General features: G+C 47.2%; 1 protein-coding gene across 9 annotated transcripts in view; it reads right to left on the reverse strand.

Annotated features, from left to right (window-relative positions):
- Rps6kc1 (ribosomal protein S6 kinase C1) overlaps window positions 1–15,064 on the reverse strand; it is a 190,815-nt gene that overhangs the window by 138,919 nt on the left and 36,832 nt on the right. For 8 of the 9 annotated variants that reach the window (XM_057770939.1, XM_057770945.1, XM_057770944.1 and 5 more), the window contains one exon: window positions 7,945–8,304. In XM_057770939.1, coding sequence (XP_057626922.1) covers window positions 7,945–8,304 — 360 coding nt within the window. The remainder of the gene's footprint in view (window positions 1–7,944; window positions 8,305–15,064) is intronic. The other variant, XM_057770940.1, reaches the window with a different exon arrangement.

Raw genomic sequence — 15,064 nt, forward strand, 5'->3', positions numbered from 1 at the left:
GAAACACAGTGAGTGCAGTGCATGCAGAGAAGGCAATGCAAAAGATGCAGCCAGCTCATCTTTCCTCAGACGCCACACAGCCAGGCACGCCTCCGGACTAACACTCCCTTCTATGGGAACGGCTTTGGGTCACTAAGGGTGGCGTCACCCATAACTGAAAAGTCCTGTCTAACACAAGGTCTGAGAGCAGTAGCTGAGGCACAGAGGGTCCCCTGAGAGGCGAGGATTCACGTGGGAGCACGGAGAGCAGGGTCAGGTGTTCTACACACCTACACAAAGTCCTCTGAGCTCACTGCCTCCCAATGCCTTTGCTGGCTCACCGCTACCCCTGCCTGAGCAGAGGGAAAATAGCATGCTGGTGGCGCGAACGCAGAGAGCAAGCGGCATCCACCTGCTTCAGATCTTTGTGATTTCAGTCTTAATTCAGCGCTTTCAAATTCTTCTAGGCAGCTGCAAGCAGCTAAGACCTGAAAAACTCAATTAAGGCAATTTACTGAATTATAGGGAAGAGTACAATCTTTATTTTAGAGTTTAAAAGAAACTACAGAATTTCACATCAGAAAATACCTAAATTTGTTTAATAATACTATTTCCTGAAAATATCTCTTTCCCAATCATATTAAAAGATGAACAAAAGAAAAAGAAAAACCACAGCGTGACTGACATCACAGCACGAATCTCTGGCAAAGAGGATTTAGGCTTAGCACAGCCAACAGAAGGGAATGAGCGCGAGGAGCATGTTAGTGGAGCAACTGAGTGGAAGTGACAGCTATTGGTTTCCAAGGCATGATGGAAAAAAGTGAGACCCAGGAGGGGCTCTGCAGCATCTCCACAGATGAACCTTACCCATGGGAAGATGAGACACTCCCCAAAGCCGGGGGGCCCAAGGTCAACTGCCTTCTAAAAACTCCCTGTCAAGGGTATTATCTTAAGGTGTGTGGCTTTTGTTTAACTCTGTGAAGCTGTGATTCTTTGCCTGTGTTAAACACCGTTGTCTAATAAAGAGCTGAGTGATCAAGAGCAAGGCAGGAGCAAGGATAGGTGAGGCTGGTAGGCAGAGTAAAGAGAAGGAGAAAGAAGGAGGGGGTGAGAACACGGAGAAGAGGGTGTCAGGACAGCCACCCAGCTACACAGCAAGACACAAAGAGTGAAAGTAAGATTAAAGAAGAGAAAGATAAAAGCCCTGAGGCAAAAGGGAGCCTGGATAATTTAAGAAAAGTTGGCAAGAAACAAGCCAAGCTAAGGCCAGGCATTTATAAAAAATACGCCTTTGTTTTATTTGGGAGCTAGATGGTGAGCCCCCCCAAAAGAGCAAAAGGCAAAAGAGGGAAAGAGTCAACACTGCCAGCTCACAAGGTTGAGCCAGAGCATGACACACCTGAGTGACAGGAAGAGCTGCTTTGTCACAAACAGAGCACCATTTTCACACGTGTGCATGTGCAACAGTCCACAGTCACACGTGTGCATGTGCTGACGCCCAACAGTCCATAGTCACACGTGTGCATGTGTGTGTGCTTATGCCCAACAGTCCACAGTCACACGTGTGCGTGTGCTGATGCCCAACAGTCCATAGTCACACGTGTGCATGTGAGTGTGCTTATGCCCAACAGTCCACAGTCATATGTGTGCGTGTGCTTATGACCAACAGTCCAGTCACACGTGTGCATGTGCTTATGTCCAACAGTCCATAGTCACACGTGTTTGTGTGCTTATGCCCAACAGTCCACAGTCACACGTGTGTATGTGCTTATGCCCAACAGTCCGCAGTCACACGTGTGAGTGTGCTGACGCCCAACAGTCCATAGTCACACGTGTGCGTGTGCTGACGCCCAACAGTCCACGGCAAAACAACCGAGGGAGCAAGCCAGTTCAACAAAGTGCTGGATAGATCAACACAGAGAGCCAACTGAACCTGCACTCACCAACAATGAATACACACACACACACACACACACACACACACACACACATGAATCCATTCATAAGAAGAGCATCCCAAAGGGAATCCCAAAGCGAGAAGTTTCCAGGAAGGAACTCCACGCAGAAATAAAAGCCTCCTCACTAAAAACAGTAAAAACCCTGCCTGCAGAAAGCAGAGGAACTGAGACAGTGGGAGACCTCCCAGTCCAGAGTGAAGCTGACCTATACTGTCAAGAGAGGACAGCCCAGAATCACTTACAGAACCCTAAGTAATTCCTATCAAAACCGAAACTGTCTGTTATAGAAATGCAAAATACCTACGCTTATAAGAGGTTACAAGGTGACCCAGAGTCAAAATTATACCGGAAAAGAAGGTTTGTAGGGGCTGGAGAGATGGCTCAGTGGTTAAGAGCACCGGCTGCTCTTCCAGGGGTCCTGAGTTCAATTCCCAGCAACCACATGGTGGCTCACAACCATCTGTAATGAGATTCTGGCGCCCTCTTCTGGCGTGTGGGCATACATGCAGGCAGGTTGTATATATAATAAATAAATCTTTTAAAAAAAAAAGGTTTGTAAATAAAAAGGAGAGACACCATTGAATTAGAAGACATCGCACTATCTCAAAACATTCTTTCCAAAGCCAGGTATTGTGGTGCACACCAGTAACCCCAGCACTCACAAGACAGAGAGCCTGGTTAGCACAGGGATTTCTGGACCAACAAAGATCCTGTACCAAAAACACAACAACAGGGGCTGAAGAAATCGTTAAGTGGATAAAATGTATGCCATGCAAGTGTAAGAATCAGAGTTCAGAAGCCTAGCACCCACATACAGTCAAAGGCAAAGGTGTACATGTGCAATCACAGAACACCACAGGAAAACGGGGTGGGAGCAAGAGCATCCCTGGTCACCAGGTGGCCAACCACCCTAGCTTCCGCAGCAGTGAACGAGAGACCCCTTCCCAAACAAGACATATGCATGGGCAAAAACACACCAGCTTCTTACATGTTCTGAAGTGAACGGCAGGAAAAGTGAACTAGAAAATGCGTCCATTATATGATGTTAATGGGAAAGACAAGTAACTCGGGTTAAAATTGCATTCTCCATGTCTAAGATCCAATGACAACAGAGTGCCTTGCCTCCCTCCATCAGACCCACACTGTCCTGCCTGTCCTGCCTGTCTGTCCACTTTAAAGCAAACATGGTAATCCACACAGGGTTTCCAAATGTGTGAGCAACTCTCATCAAAGGGAAGAATCAATGGCCGCAGCTGCTTCATACAACACCTGAGCATGGCTGACAGTGTAGCCCCATCAGCAAGGCCCAGGCATGTCTTAAAACCAGCCACTTGACACATAGCTTCATTTAGAGCCTGCCTGGTGACTCAACAGTGGCCCAAAGTACATATGAGCTCATGGTTTCTTCTAGGAAGAGAGGCAGTGTTAGGGAGAGACAAATGGTACAGCATGGGGCACAGTCATAGTCTAACTGGGGTGGTGTGCACTGTGGGAAAGGCTGGGCATTGCTATTAAAGCTTTTGCCAGAATGAAAACTGCAGAAAGTGAATTGAGTCTCTAAGCTAAGTTGTAACATTAGAACCAGTCACACTGGTGACAGACATCAACAGAATTTCCAAAGACAAAATACATATCAACAATAGCTCTGGAGATCTTTTCACGATAAATCTTACTAATGTGTACTGGAGATGTCAAAGGAAAGGGAGTATGGAGAAGGAACGAGGGGACAACCGTGGCATTGCCACCAAGTCCCTGAAAAACAGGTGCAGAGATGTACACCGTGTCACCACGTACCACACACACGTCACTCATCACGAGATGTACACCGTGTCACCACGTACCACACACACGTCACTCATCATGAGATGTACACCGTGTCACCACGTACCACACACATGTCACTCATCATGAGATGTACACCGTGTCACTACGTACCACACACACGTCACTCATCACGAGATGTACACCATGTCACCACGCACCACAGACACATGCAGCAGAAAGAGCCATCACAATCATGGCGTGATTCACTCTGCCCATGCATGGCACACACATGTAAACATTGCTTGCGGGATGATCACCTGGAAGCTTGAAGGAGCGAGGAACAAGGAGGTGGAAAAGGAAGGAATGTGCAGTCAAGTTCAGCACGCACCGAACTTGAGCCTCCAAGTCATGATGCTCATAGACCGGGAGGCAAGGGGCTGAGGGATGCCGCTGTCACACGGTACTATGCAACATCACAGTCAGGAAACAAGGTTTGTATGTGGAAAAGCCTAGACTGAACCCTGGCTCAACATCACTGTCCCAACCAACGGCAGCACGACTCCACTAGGCCTCGGCCTCCTCACCTCAAAGTGAGGGCTTGAGGTCACCTCAGGAGGAGTCAACGTGCCAGTCGGCAACCACGACACACCAGTTAAAGGCAGCAAGACCAGCTCTGTGGCTCCCAGGGGACCATGGGAAAGTACAGGAATAATGCTTGACATCTGGCAGATTCTGAAATGTCAAATTATTGCTGCTAAGTAAGAGCCAAGATTTAGGGTCATTGTATTAACTATCTGCATCCTCTAAATTTCAATGTCCCTAGACAACGCCCAGTATGACTAGCTAGAATTTGACTTTGGCTCCCCAGAAAATTAAAAATAGCATAAGAAAAACACTAATGCAGTGAGAGGTATTTAATATTTGACAGGCTGCCGCCGCCGCTGCTGCTTAAACAACCCATTAATGCCTTTTGCCAACGGTTTGCCATGCTGTATTATCCTAACTCTCCCGACAAGGTCACTCTGAGGACGCAGGGGACATGGAAGGATGGTTTGGAATGGATTACCCATTCTCCACACAGGTTCAAGTTCATTCCCGCAACCAAGACTTTCAGACTTTCTCTTTTAAATCCATAGCAACCTGAGTCTAGAAAACAGTACTTCCTTCCTTTTGCAAACCATCTCCAGGAAAGTCAGGGTCACAGAGGGCAAAGGCCCCCGTAGCAGGAAGTGCTTACTGCTGGCAGGTCTGCACCACAATGCTAGCATTAGTCTCCGCTGTGAAGATGCTAGTTGGTAAAAGTAAATAAATAAAAAGCATTTCCACAGCTCTACGACGACCTGCAGCCTCCCAGCCTGTGAGAACCACAGACAAAGCCTGCAGGCTTCTCCATAGAAGACCCCCTGGATTACCAGAGGCCCAGAAACAACCACCACAAAGCATGTAGACCCAAACCAGTCATGAGAACAACTGCCTAGAAAAAGCCAGGCAGTAGTTCTTTATTTGTAGATTCACTGACTCTGGAAACATCCAGTAACATTCTGTCACACCAGAATAAACCTTCCCCAAGGAGGGGTCTTTTCTGAGCATGAATGTCAAACCAAGTACAAGCTAGAGCCCCAAGGACAAGGCCCTGTGGCAGTGAGCACTGCACCTCTGCAGAGTCCTGGGACTGCGCTCGCTGCTCTGGCATCACACTTTACACATTGCCACGTGCAAAGCTGCATGGTCTGAAGCACATATTCCTTAAAGAATCAGAATTCCAGAGACGGAAGCTGAGTGAGAAAAGAAAACAAAAAACTAGAACGCAGTAGCTGAGGTTCCTGCAGTTTGTCTGAATGAAGTCATCCATGGTGAGAAAACTCTGTGATGCTACAGGCAATGGGTCAATTGCTCTCTTTCAGGATGGCGCGTTAACAATGAAACCTTACCAGGAGCAGACGGGACACTGTGGTTTTGGACACACGTGCACAGAAAGACAGAAACGGCTTAGACAGCTAACTGGACTTTAGACAGACGCTCAGTGCGCTTTGCAGCGAGTCTGATATACAACCCCACTCTAATTGGCTGAGCAAATAACCAACTGAATGTGTCTTTGTTGCTTGCTGATCTGCATTTATACATTGTGAGGCAACGATTTTTATTTTTCTGGTGCCATCAAGTGGCAACATTATGAAGTGTCCCTATTAAGACAAATATCTTTTAGACAGAAAGATTTCACAATGCTGTGGCTCACCTATGCTAATTAAATAAATACCCACAATGCTCCAGCAAGCTGGTATATCACATTTGGAAAAAGGAGAAACATCCGAGCAGATAGATATTGTGCAACTCATCCCTCTGTGGACCCCAATTCAAGATGGCAGTTAGGGAAAAGAATAGAAATGAAGGACCCTTTAGACAAGATACTGCACACATAGACTCCAACGAGACTATGTAAGGTCTTAAAAAAAAAAAAATAAGGTCCAAAATCATCCTCTAATCAAAAAATGAAAACAAATTACTTCAGAGTTGGTTTCTCAATCTGAAATGTCAAAACTGACAGCTAAAATCAAATTGTAAGAGCTGAAGTTCCACAGGTAGTCAGCTACCGAAACCCGTCACAGTCAGACAAATGCGGCCAGAACATCAGCACAGCGGCCACCACTAGCCAAAAAGAAGCAGAGTCCACTCCTTTCGTTTCCACACAGACAGACGTCTGGCAGCTTCATGAGCCCAACTGTATAGCCTGAACCTCCAGGTAAAGATGGCATCGGGACACAGGCGCCTGTCTCTACGTTCCCGAGACTCCGCTAGCACAACAGCAGAAGAACGAACTCAGGCAAAGCCCTGCCAGAGAACAGGCAGCTGAGGGGAACAGGAAGAGCAACCCCATCTTAGAAACTGGCAAGTGAACGGGTGAGCAACGCGTAGCTCATGACCCCCTATGAAAGAGGAGAATCAGTCAAAATGAAGTTAGCAAACACACACATACTCCACGGCCCGGTAAAAAGTCTCCAGATGAGGTTGGAGGGATCGGCGCAGCAGCGAACAGCACATGTTGCTCTTCCAGAGGAACCAAGTTAAGGTGGCTCACAGACAACTGTGACTTCAGCTCCAGAGGATCACTTGCTTCTGTGGCCAAAATACACTCACGTGCACATGCCTGACCCCCTCCCCCCCCCCAACAACTACAAACAAAACTAAAAAGCAATCGTCACTGTGCAGAGTCATAAGGGACAACTGGAGAGAAAAAAAAAAACAATCTCCAGACGTTAGGGTACTGAGGAATGAGGTAACCAGCAGGGTAGAAGTGAGGGTTAACGCAGAGAATAGAGCTGGAATGATGGCTCGCTGGTTAAGAGCACTGACTGCTCTTCCAGAGGTCCTGATTCAGTTCCCAGCACCCACACGGCAGCTCACAACTGTCGTAACTCCATTCCAGGGAACCTGATGCCCTCTTCCCAGGGCATCAAGCTCCCATGTGGTACATACACAGACAGGCAGACAGGCAAGCACTCATACACATAAAATAAAATCTAAATAAGGTTTTTAAGAAGAAATTCTGTCAAAATGCTTGCTAAGAAGCAGTGTGAAAACACATACACACACTCCAGAAGAGGGCAGAAGGTTCTAGATAACACAACCCAGGTGCACTGAAGATAAGCACAGATCAGCAGCAGGAATGGCTTTCTAGACACTGAAGAGAGTTGTGTCAGCCTTCGATGACGCACCCTATCCAAAAAGTCGCCTCACTAACGACGGGGCACTTCATTCTGTGTCTGGGATGGGAAAAAAAGCACAAAAATAAAGGGTGGTTCTTTAAACAAAAACAAGTAAGCTCCACTTAGACTCTTAACTATGCTCAGCTCCACACATTTCCTGTCACTGCACTAACAAGGTGAAGGTGACAGTCACCTTAGCGAACAAAGGGCAGAGTGGGGGGCAAACCAAAAGCCTCCCCTGCTCCACTGTCATGGTGCGCTGAGAGTGAACTCACAGACAGTCCCCAGGAAGGCTCTGTGAACCCTGCAGCCCAGGCAGGAGGATGACTGCGACTCACACAGCACACATGGGTCCTGCTCTTTGCGATCATCCATTTTCATAGACTGCTGTGTCGAGCACCTGCAGTGACGTCACTGATGGGGGTTTCTCGTTTCCAGCCCTGAACACGAGAGACACAGGGTGCTCGAGCACAGTACAGACGTTTCTCACTTCCTCTGCACATAAGCTGTCCCAGGACCTGACTATGGGCAAACCGTACCTTGGACACCTTCCAGGAGCAGGTCAACGCCCTTCCTGTAAAAGTCAGAAGCAGCTTCATAGTCGTCTTCCTCCTCCTTCTTCACGGCCAGCTTGATAAGCTCCCCTGCCTTCTCCAGATAATCTCTCCGGCCGAGCCTAGGCTTTAAGCTGCTGGGGAAGAGGCTGCGGCTTTCACGGTCTTCCGCTTTGCTCGGTTCACTGTCAGAAGCAACAGCTCCTGCTGCCGAAGAATCCGCAGACAGATTCAAACCAAAAGCTTTACTGGGAGAGCCCTGACGGGAAGCCATTCCATCATCTACCTCTGCAAGAGAGTCCACATCAACAGTAAGGGACAGGAGGTCACTGTCACTGGAGAAGCCTGGAATGAGGAACACAGGAGTCAACATGAGACTAGCAGTCGCCACAGGGGCACAGATCGCAGAGACCGCCCATCCTCCCATAACCAGCTCAGCCAGGCCAGTGTGGCCTGCCAGCGGTTCTAGCAGACTGTCTCAGCTTGGGTCATCTGATGCTACACCATAACTCAGTACCATCCATGTTCTCCTGGCCTCTGAAGGCACCACGCACACACGTGGTACACATTAATACATGCAGGCAAACACCCATACACATATGATAAAATAAATCTCTTAAAACAAAACACTAAAATGATTACACATTGTTGTATCTTATGAAAAATAACTACATTTGTCAAAACAAAAGTACGTATTGAGAGAATTGGCAATCTTTTCTATTTTTAAAGTCTCAGGGTCTGAGAAGAGAATATGAGGGCTTTCTGACCCTTGGCTCCTGTCGGTCATCACGAGGTTGTGGCTGGAGGACGGAGATAAAGGGAAAGTGTCTACTGTTTTCCCTTTTGTTATTACGTAGCGGGGCCTATGTGGAGGACGGAGGACACATCTGTGGAGTCAGGTCTTTCCTTCCACCACGTTGGACCCAGGGACCGGACTCAGGTCACCAGGCTTGGTAGCAAACACTCTGACTGCTGAGCCATTGTGTTGTACCTGTTTTCCTATATAACACTAAACTCTACAGTGCTGCTGCCTTCAGGATGGTTGCAATGTGCAATACATAAAATCTGAACAGTGACATTTGTAGGGTTCACTACATTTAAATCCATTGGTCTGTCCTGAATAATCTATTATCTATGCTGTTTATAGTCTAACAAATCAATTATTTTTAAAATGTCAGTTCCCTGGGTATCACAGACTTTCAGCCTCTCATTTCGTTACTGGTGTATAAAAATCACTCTGGGAGACGGTCAGATTCAAAGTGGCAGACAAAGTGACACAGAAGTCCTAACTCGCGGAGGAAAACTCTGTTTCGTCGGCAACAAATACTATGGGCTGCTCTCCTTGAAAAGTCGGCTCATTTCAAGAAAAAAACGCACCAAAGGCACACGGGCAATGACATCTGCTTATCCGCTACTGGCTTAGGGAAAATGGCTCCTAAGCTCAGCTCCACCGCTCATGGCTGCCTTCCCTGTCACAGGCCTGGTGACTTAGCAGAGTGCTGTGTGTGCTCCCCAGGGTGCTAGACTGGGATGTGACAGTGGGCACACCTCCACGGTTGTCTCCAGAGCACCCTAACCGTGAGTGTGTGTGACAGTGAGTCTTAGTCCTCTGTCACCATCTCCAACAGTTTGATCCTCATTGCTTTCGTGCGTGACATTCAGTGCAAAGGTCAGTGCAGTAAGAATGTCTTAGGTGACTGTATTATTAACAAGGTTTTAGCTTTACGGGTCCTTAGAGACCTCAGGAACACATCCAGGGCTCAACCACCCAACGAGCTGCTGATTCTGAGACAAGGCTCATGAACACACGGCCTGAAGCAGTTTCGGCACAGCCGGAGAGCTGCACTGCTGTCTGCTGGCTTTGATTTGGCAGGGCTTGGTTTGGTTTTTCTTGATGATTCTGGGGACCAAACCTGTATCACAGGCCTCTGACCACTGAACTACATCTCCAGATCAGCACTACCACTAACCATGAGTTGTTCAAATTCATAAAACGGCATTTTAAAAGGAAGCTGTCGCCACTGGAGGCAGTGCTAAGAGCGAGAGCTGCAGGTGAATCAGACTGCAAACACCTGTGTAGGAAGAGCCTCAAGTCCTGCAGCTCCACGATCTGCTGTAGTCGTGACTCTACGCTGGCCACCCTGGACAGAGGAGCATGGACACTGAAACTTCAATTGCGTGGAACGTCACATCAAAAACTAATATATTTTTTGTGATTTTTCAATCATTTAATAACATTTAAAAAAAATTCTTAGCCGGGCGGTGGTGGCGCACGCCTTTAATCCCAGCACTCGGGAGGCAGAGGCAGGCGGATCTCTGTGAGTTCGAGACCAGCCTGGTCTACAAGAGCTAGTTCCAGGACAGGCTCCAAAACCACAGAGAAACCCTGTCTCGAAAAAACCAAACCAAAAAAAAAAAAAAAAAAAAAAAAAAAATTCTTAGTTCACAGGCCAAAGGAAAACAGCTGGGGGCCAGTTTGTCGCCTGTGGTGGCCTCGATGGCTCACTTCCTACCAAACAAAGTAAAAGGAAAAACAGGTGAGGAGAGGCTGAGCTCCACGTTCAGATCAGCGTTACACATGGCTCTGGCGCCGTGTCAATATGGCACTGCTTTCATTTGTTCTTGTTTTTTCTTTCAAATTCTTAGGGTCCCTATAAAGGACTTGCTCCCAAAAAGGAACAGATTCCATTAAACCCACAGCTTCAAATGGATGTCACTGGACCATAACATCAGGTCAGTTCTTGAACAGCATTTCATAGTCAAAATCTTCCTACAGCACCCAAAGGTTATTCATCCACTATTCTTAAAATTATATTAATCTTATGAGTAAGTTTAAAATACTTCATGTGTATTAATGCAAACTTATTTCCTTAAATATTGTCATTGTCTAACTACAGTATTGAAACTACTAGAAATTCAACCGGAGGAAGAGTCTATGTATCCAGACAATGAAGGAGGGAAGGGCTGGGAGTTCCTGTGTGCTCTCCAGCGCCTCTCGACGTGAGCAGCACCCCATCATCCATCACAGCCTCCTCATGGAACCGCCACTTCCTCCACCTCACGGCTGTTTCATGCTGCACCTGACTCCCCTTTCCCAACAGGACCAGAAGGCAAGCAGGTGATTGCGTATGCTCAGTTTCTTGGCTTCTGACCACAAAAATCTAAGAACATAGTTTCACTTCCTCCTGCTTTTTACAACTTTATTCTTCAGCAAATATAATCCAAATAATGCATACATGTGCACACATATAGATGTACAGGAAGACAGACTGCGTAAATACACACATGTATATATGCACACGATGTGCAGCTGTATAGGACAGAGATGTAAATACACATGCATATGTGCACACATATAGATGTACAGACATGACATGTAAATACACATCTGTAGTACACACATACAGATATAGATATGATGTATAAAACACAAGTGTACACATGTGCACACATACAGATATATAGACATGACATGTAAAAGTCAATACCTACTTTATTTACCTGAGTACATCTGCTGATATAGTCTTGCTCAGCAACTCAATATGGCCCTACAACTCAATCTGTTTTAGATAAAACTACATCTGAGCATCACATGAAATGGAGACTACAGCCCAGAAAGGGAGTGACAGGCACATTACAGGCTGAGTCTTGCTGAGGAGGAGGAGCAGTGGGTGGGGCAGGCAGCGCGGGTACTTGACACAACACACAGAAGAGCTGCCAGAGTTAAACCAACCTAAAGCCAACCCGCCCTCACAGGGACCCTCAGGACATCCCCAGAGGAGCACCCTTCCACGGGCCCCTACTCCTCTTTTGGAAGTGATACAAGGGGAAGTCAAAGGTTCCATGAAAGTCTCCTGCCTCCGGGTGTGGATCACAGAGATTCCCAGTCTCGGTGCTATTAGAGGGCCCCGGGTGACTTGTTAAAAAAGCAGCTACAGACACGAGGGGTGTGCTTAGCATCCCAGTCCACCTGCCTGCCCTCACCTCTGGGCTTTGAACTGCTCAGAGTCAGGCAGTGTAGCGAAATCTGCCTAGGACACCATCTCTAAAAGACGGGCCTGGGGGAAAGGTTGAGCTGCCACACACAGGAGCTTTATACTACGAGCCATCAGAACCCTGCATTTGAAGACCATCTGCACAAAGAGAGCGGCCTCCTTTGACAACAGGTGGCCTCTCGTGGGTGACTATCTATAAAACATGTAGCCTCGTTACTATTAGCTCATCACCTCTACTCAACTCTGTGGTTCAAACATTGCCACAGTCAACCAAAGGGAGTCTCTACTTGTCCCAGCAGCAATCACTCCTGCTACATGCATGATAAAAGCACCCAGCCCAGAACCTAGATTACCAGGACGCAGAGGACACAGGAACCTGACAGTACCGGATCTGATTCTCTGAGAAGCAAGCCCTTCTTAGAGGAGCCTCGTGAAGCCCCACCCCTAGCTGGGGAGCTGATGGCAGCTAATGGCCACAGGGAGAACAATCATTTTCTTCAGTAGCCATGGAAAGACACCCATGCTCCAGTTAACAGTCAACACCCACACTCATCAGCAACCCTAACTAAACTCAGGGGGTCACTCAAATTAAATAGGGAAAAGCAGGAGGGAGATTAGTTAGGGAGAAAAAGGGGTCCAGAAAGAGTAGGGAAGTGTGAGACAGTGTAGGGATATAATATATGCATATATGAAATTGTTGATGAATACATTTTTTAAAAGAAAGAAAGGAAACTGGCCCTTCTAAATATGCCTATGAGAAAATCCCTAAATCCAGAGCCTTGCGCTAGTCACGATTCTGGTACTCAACAGCTAGCAACAGCTAGAACCAGGGAGCAGCAAGTCTTTGACAGTTCCAAGGTCAATAGCAGGCCTGCACTTTACCTTCCCAAAGACACTGCTGTGGATATCTTGGGAACAGAACGGGCCTCAAAAGCCGGTGCTGATCCCAGTACAGCCCAGCGGAAACATGGCTAAGCTCTGCCCAGCTCCCTTTTGGCTCAAGGGCCTGTTGTTCCACCACCCATCCTTCTGTGGATTCCAGGTTCCAACTCAGTCATCCTACACATGCATGTGTGTGAGTGTACATCCATGTTACATCCATGCAGCTCCCTCCAAGGCCAGAATAGGGCATGATATCCCCTAGAGCCATCCAACGCGGATTCCGGGAACTGGACTCAGTGGCGCCACCTCCCCAGACACACTCTGAGCTTGCTCCACCGCGGACAGACGAACATGCTCATCCCTTCACAGCAGGCCAGCATTCTGGGAATTAGAAACACCTGGCAGATATGGCCTGGCTGCTGCCCTTGTGATGTCTAACTGAAAAGGAAGACATTTGTATACATCTGTTGTCCCTTCTAATCCACAACCCAGGTGACCCACCCTGCCACAAAGTTCCATATACCCAGTGTTACCCTCAACAGCCCTGGAAGGCGCTCTAGTCTTCAAGCAACATGCACGCAATGACATTCTCACTCACATGTGTGTTTACCTTTATTGTTTATTCGTTGGATTTTGGTTGATTTGGTTTCTTGAGAAAGGAACTCAGCTAACAACCTTAAACTCACTGTGTAGGTGAGTCTGACTCAATTCCTGATTCTCCTGCCTCCATCTCTGAAGTGCTGGGGCCACGGGTGTGCACTACCAGCCCTCACTCGACTGTGCTTATTTTAAGGAAAACTCCCTATTTGTTTTAAGATTTCCCACTGAAGCAAATTTAATTAGCCGTGGGAAGTGAGCGAGGGTGAGTGAACAACACTTGAGAACAAAAGCGTAACTCCTTCAAGCTGACGGTTCTCACTCTGGAACACAGGATGGAGGAGAGGAAGCCCAGCCCTAAGATTTGAATTCCCATGGTGCCACCTTGTGGACATTTGTAGAAAAAAAATCTACTTCAGTGCAAACTGCTTTTAGTTGGACAGACTTTAGGTCAATCCTAAAACAGACTTTTGTTATTAGTTAACTGGCCAACTTAAGGATATTCATATTTAAAGTGACTGCCTTGAAGCGCAGACATTAAATTCGCTAAATAGAAATAACACAAAAAGTTAAAAAACAAAAAGTATTTTAATGCTCTGTGTATTTTCATGTATGTGTATCATGCATGTTTGTGTATCAGTATGAACACAGATGACACAGCATGCAGGCTAGCTGGCTCAGCACACCCCAGGCTGGCTGTCCCACACGCTTCCGGGGAATCTCCTGGCTCCACCTCCCACCTCTCTGCAGGAGTGGTGGGACTGCAGCGTCTCTGCAGGAGTGGTGGGACTGCAGCGTCTCTGCAGGAGTGGTGGGACTGCAGCGTCTCTGCAGGAGTGGTGGGACTGCAGCGTCTCTGCAGGAGTGGTGGTACTGCACACGCGTCCAGCAGCGCCTGACTCTGGAGCTTTCAGGATCTGAACTTAATCCTCACACTCAGCAAACAACCCACCACAGAGGCCTTAGCCAGCCTTATAAAAGAGACTTTTTAAATCCAACTTAAAAAAAAACTATGCACCTTCCCAGTAATCCTCCAATGTTAAAAAACAAAAACAAAAAAACACTATCCAAAATGTAGCAGGTTAGCACCAAGGCCACCTGCATCCCTCAAGCAAGCCAGCAGAGGAGAGAAGCGCTCCCTCCCAGAGGCTGTGCTCCCGTGCCCACCACCGTCTCAGTAATTCTAATAAAGCACACAAGTTTCAAATAGAAAAAAGGTGTTCGTGAACAGTGAGCCCTCCTCTTATCATCAGGAATGGGGTCTAACTGCTCTGCACAGGGGAGAGAGAAGAGCTAGGGTCATGTAGGCAGGAAAGTGGTGAGAGCACATGCTCTTACAGCTCAGGTCCTAGCTCACAACTGTCCAGGACTCCCGCTCCAGGGGACCTGACACCCTCCTCTGATCTCCGAAGGCATCAAACACACACGTGGGTGCACAGACACATATGCACTTAAAACACTTACACACATAAAATAAGAGAAAATCTTTTTAAAAAATTAAGAAAAATGTACACTTTGTATGAAAACAACTCATTTGATGTTCTCGTTTCACACTCGGGCCGCTGGCATCCAGTTCCGTTTTTTTTTGTTTGTTTGTTTGGGTTTTTTTTTTGGCTTTTTGAGACAGGGTT

The sequence above is a fragment of the Chionomys nivalis genome, chromosome 5 (assembly GCF_950005125.1).
Source record: "Chionomys nivalis chromosome 5, mChiNiv1.1, whole genome shotgun sequence".
NCBI classification, from domain to species: domain Eukaryota; kingdom Metazoa; phylum Chordata; class Mammalia; order Rodentia; family Cricetidae; genus Chionomys; species Chionomys nivalis.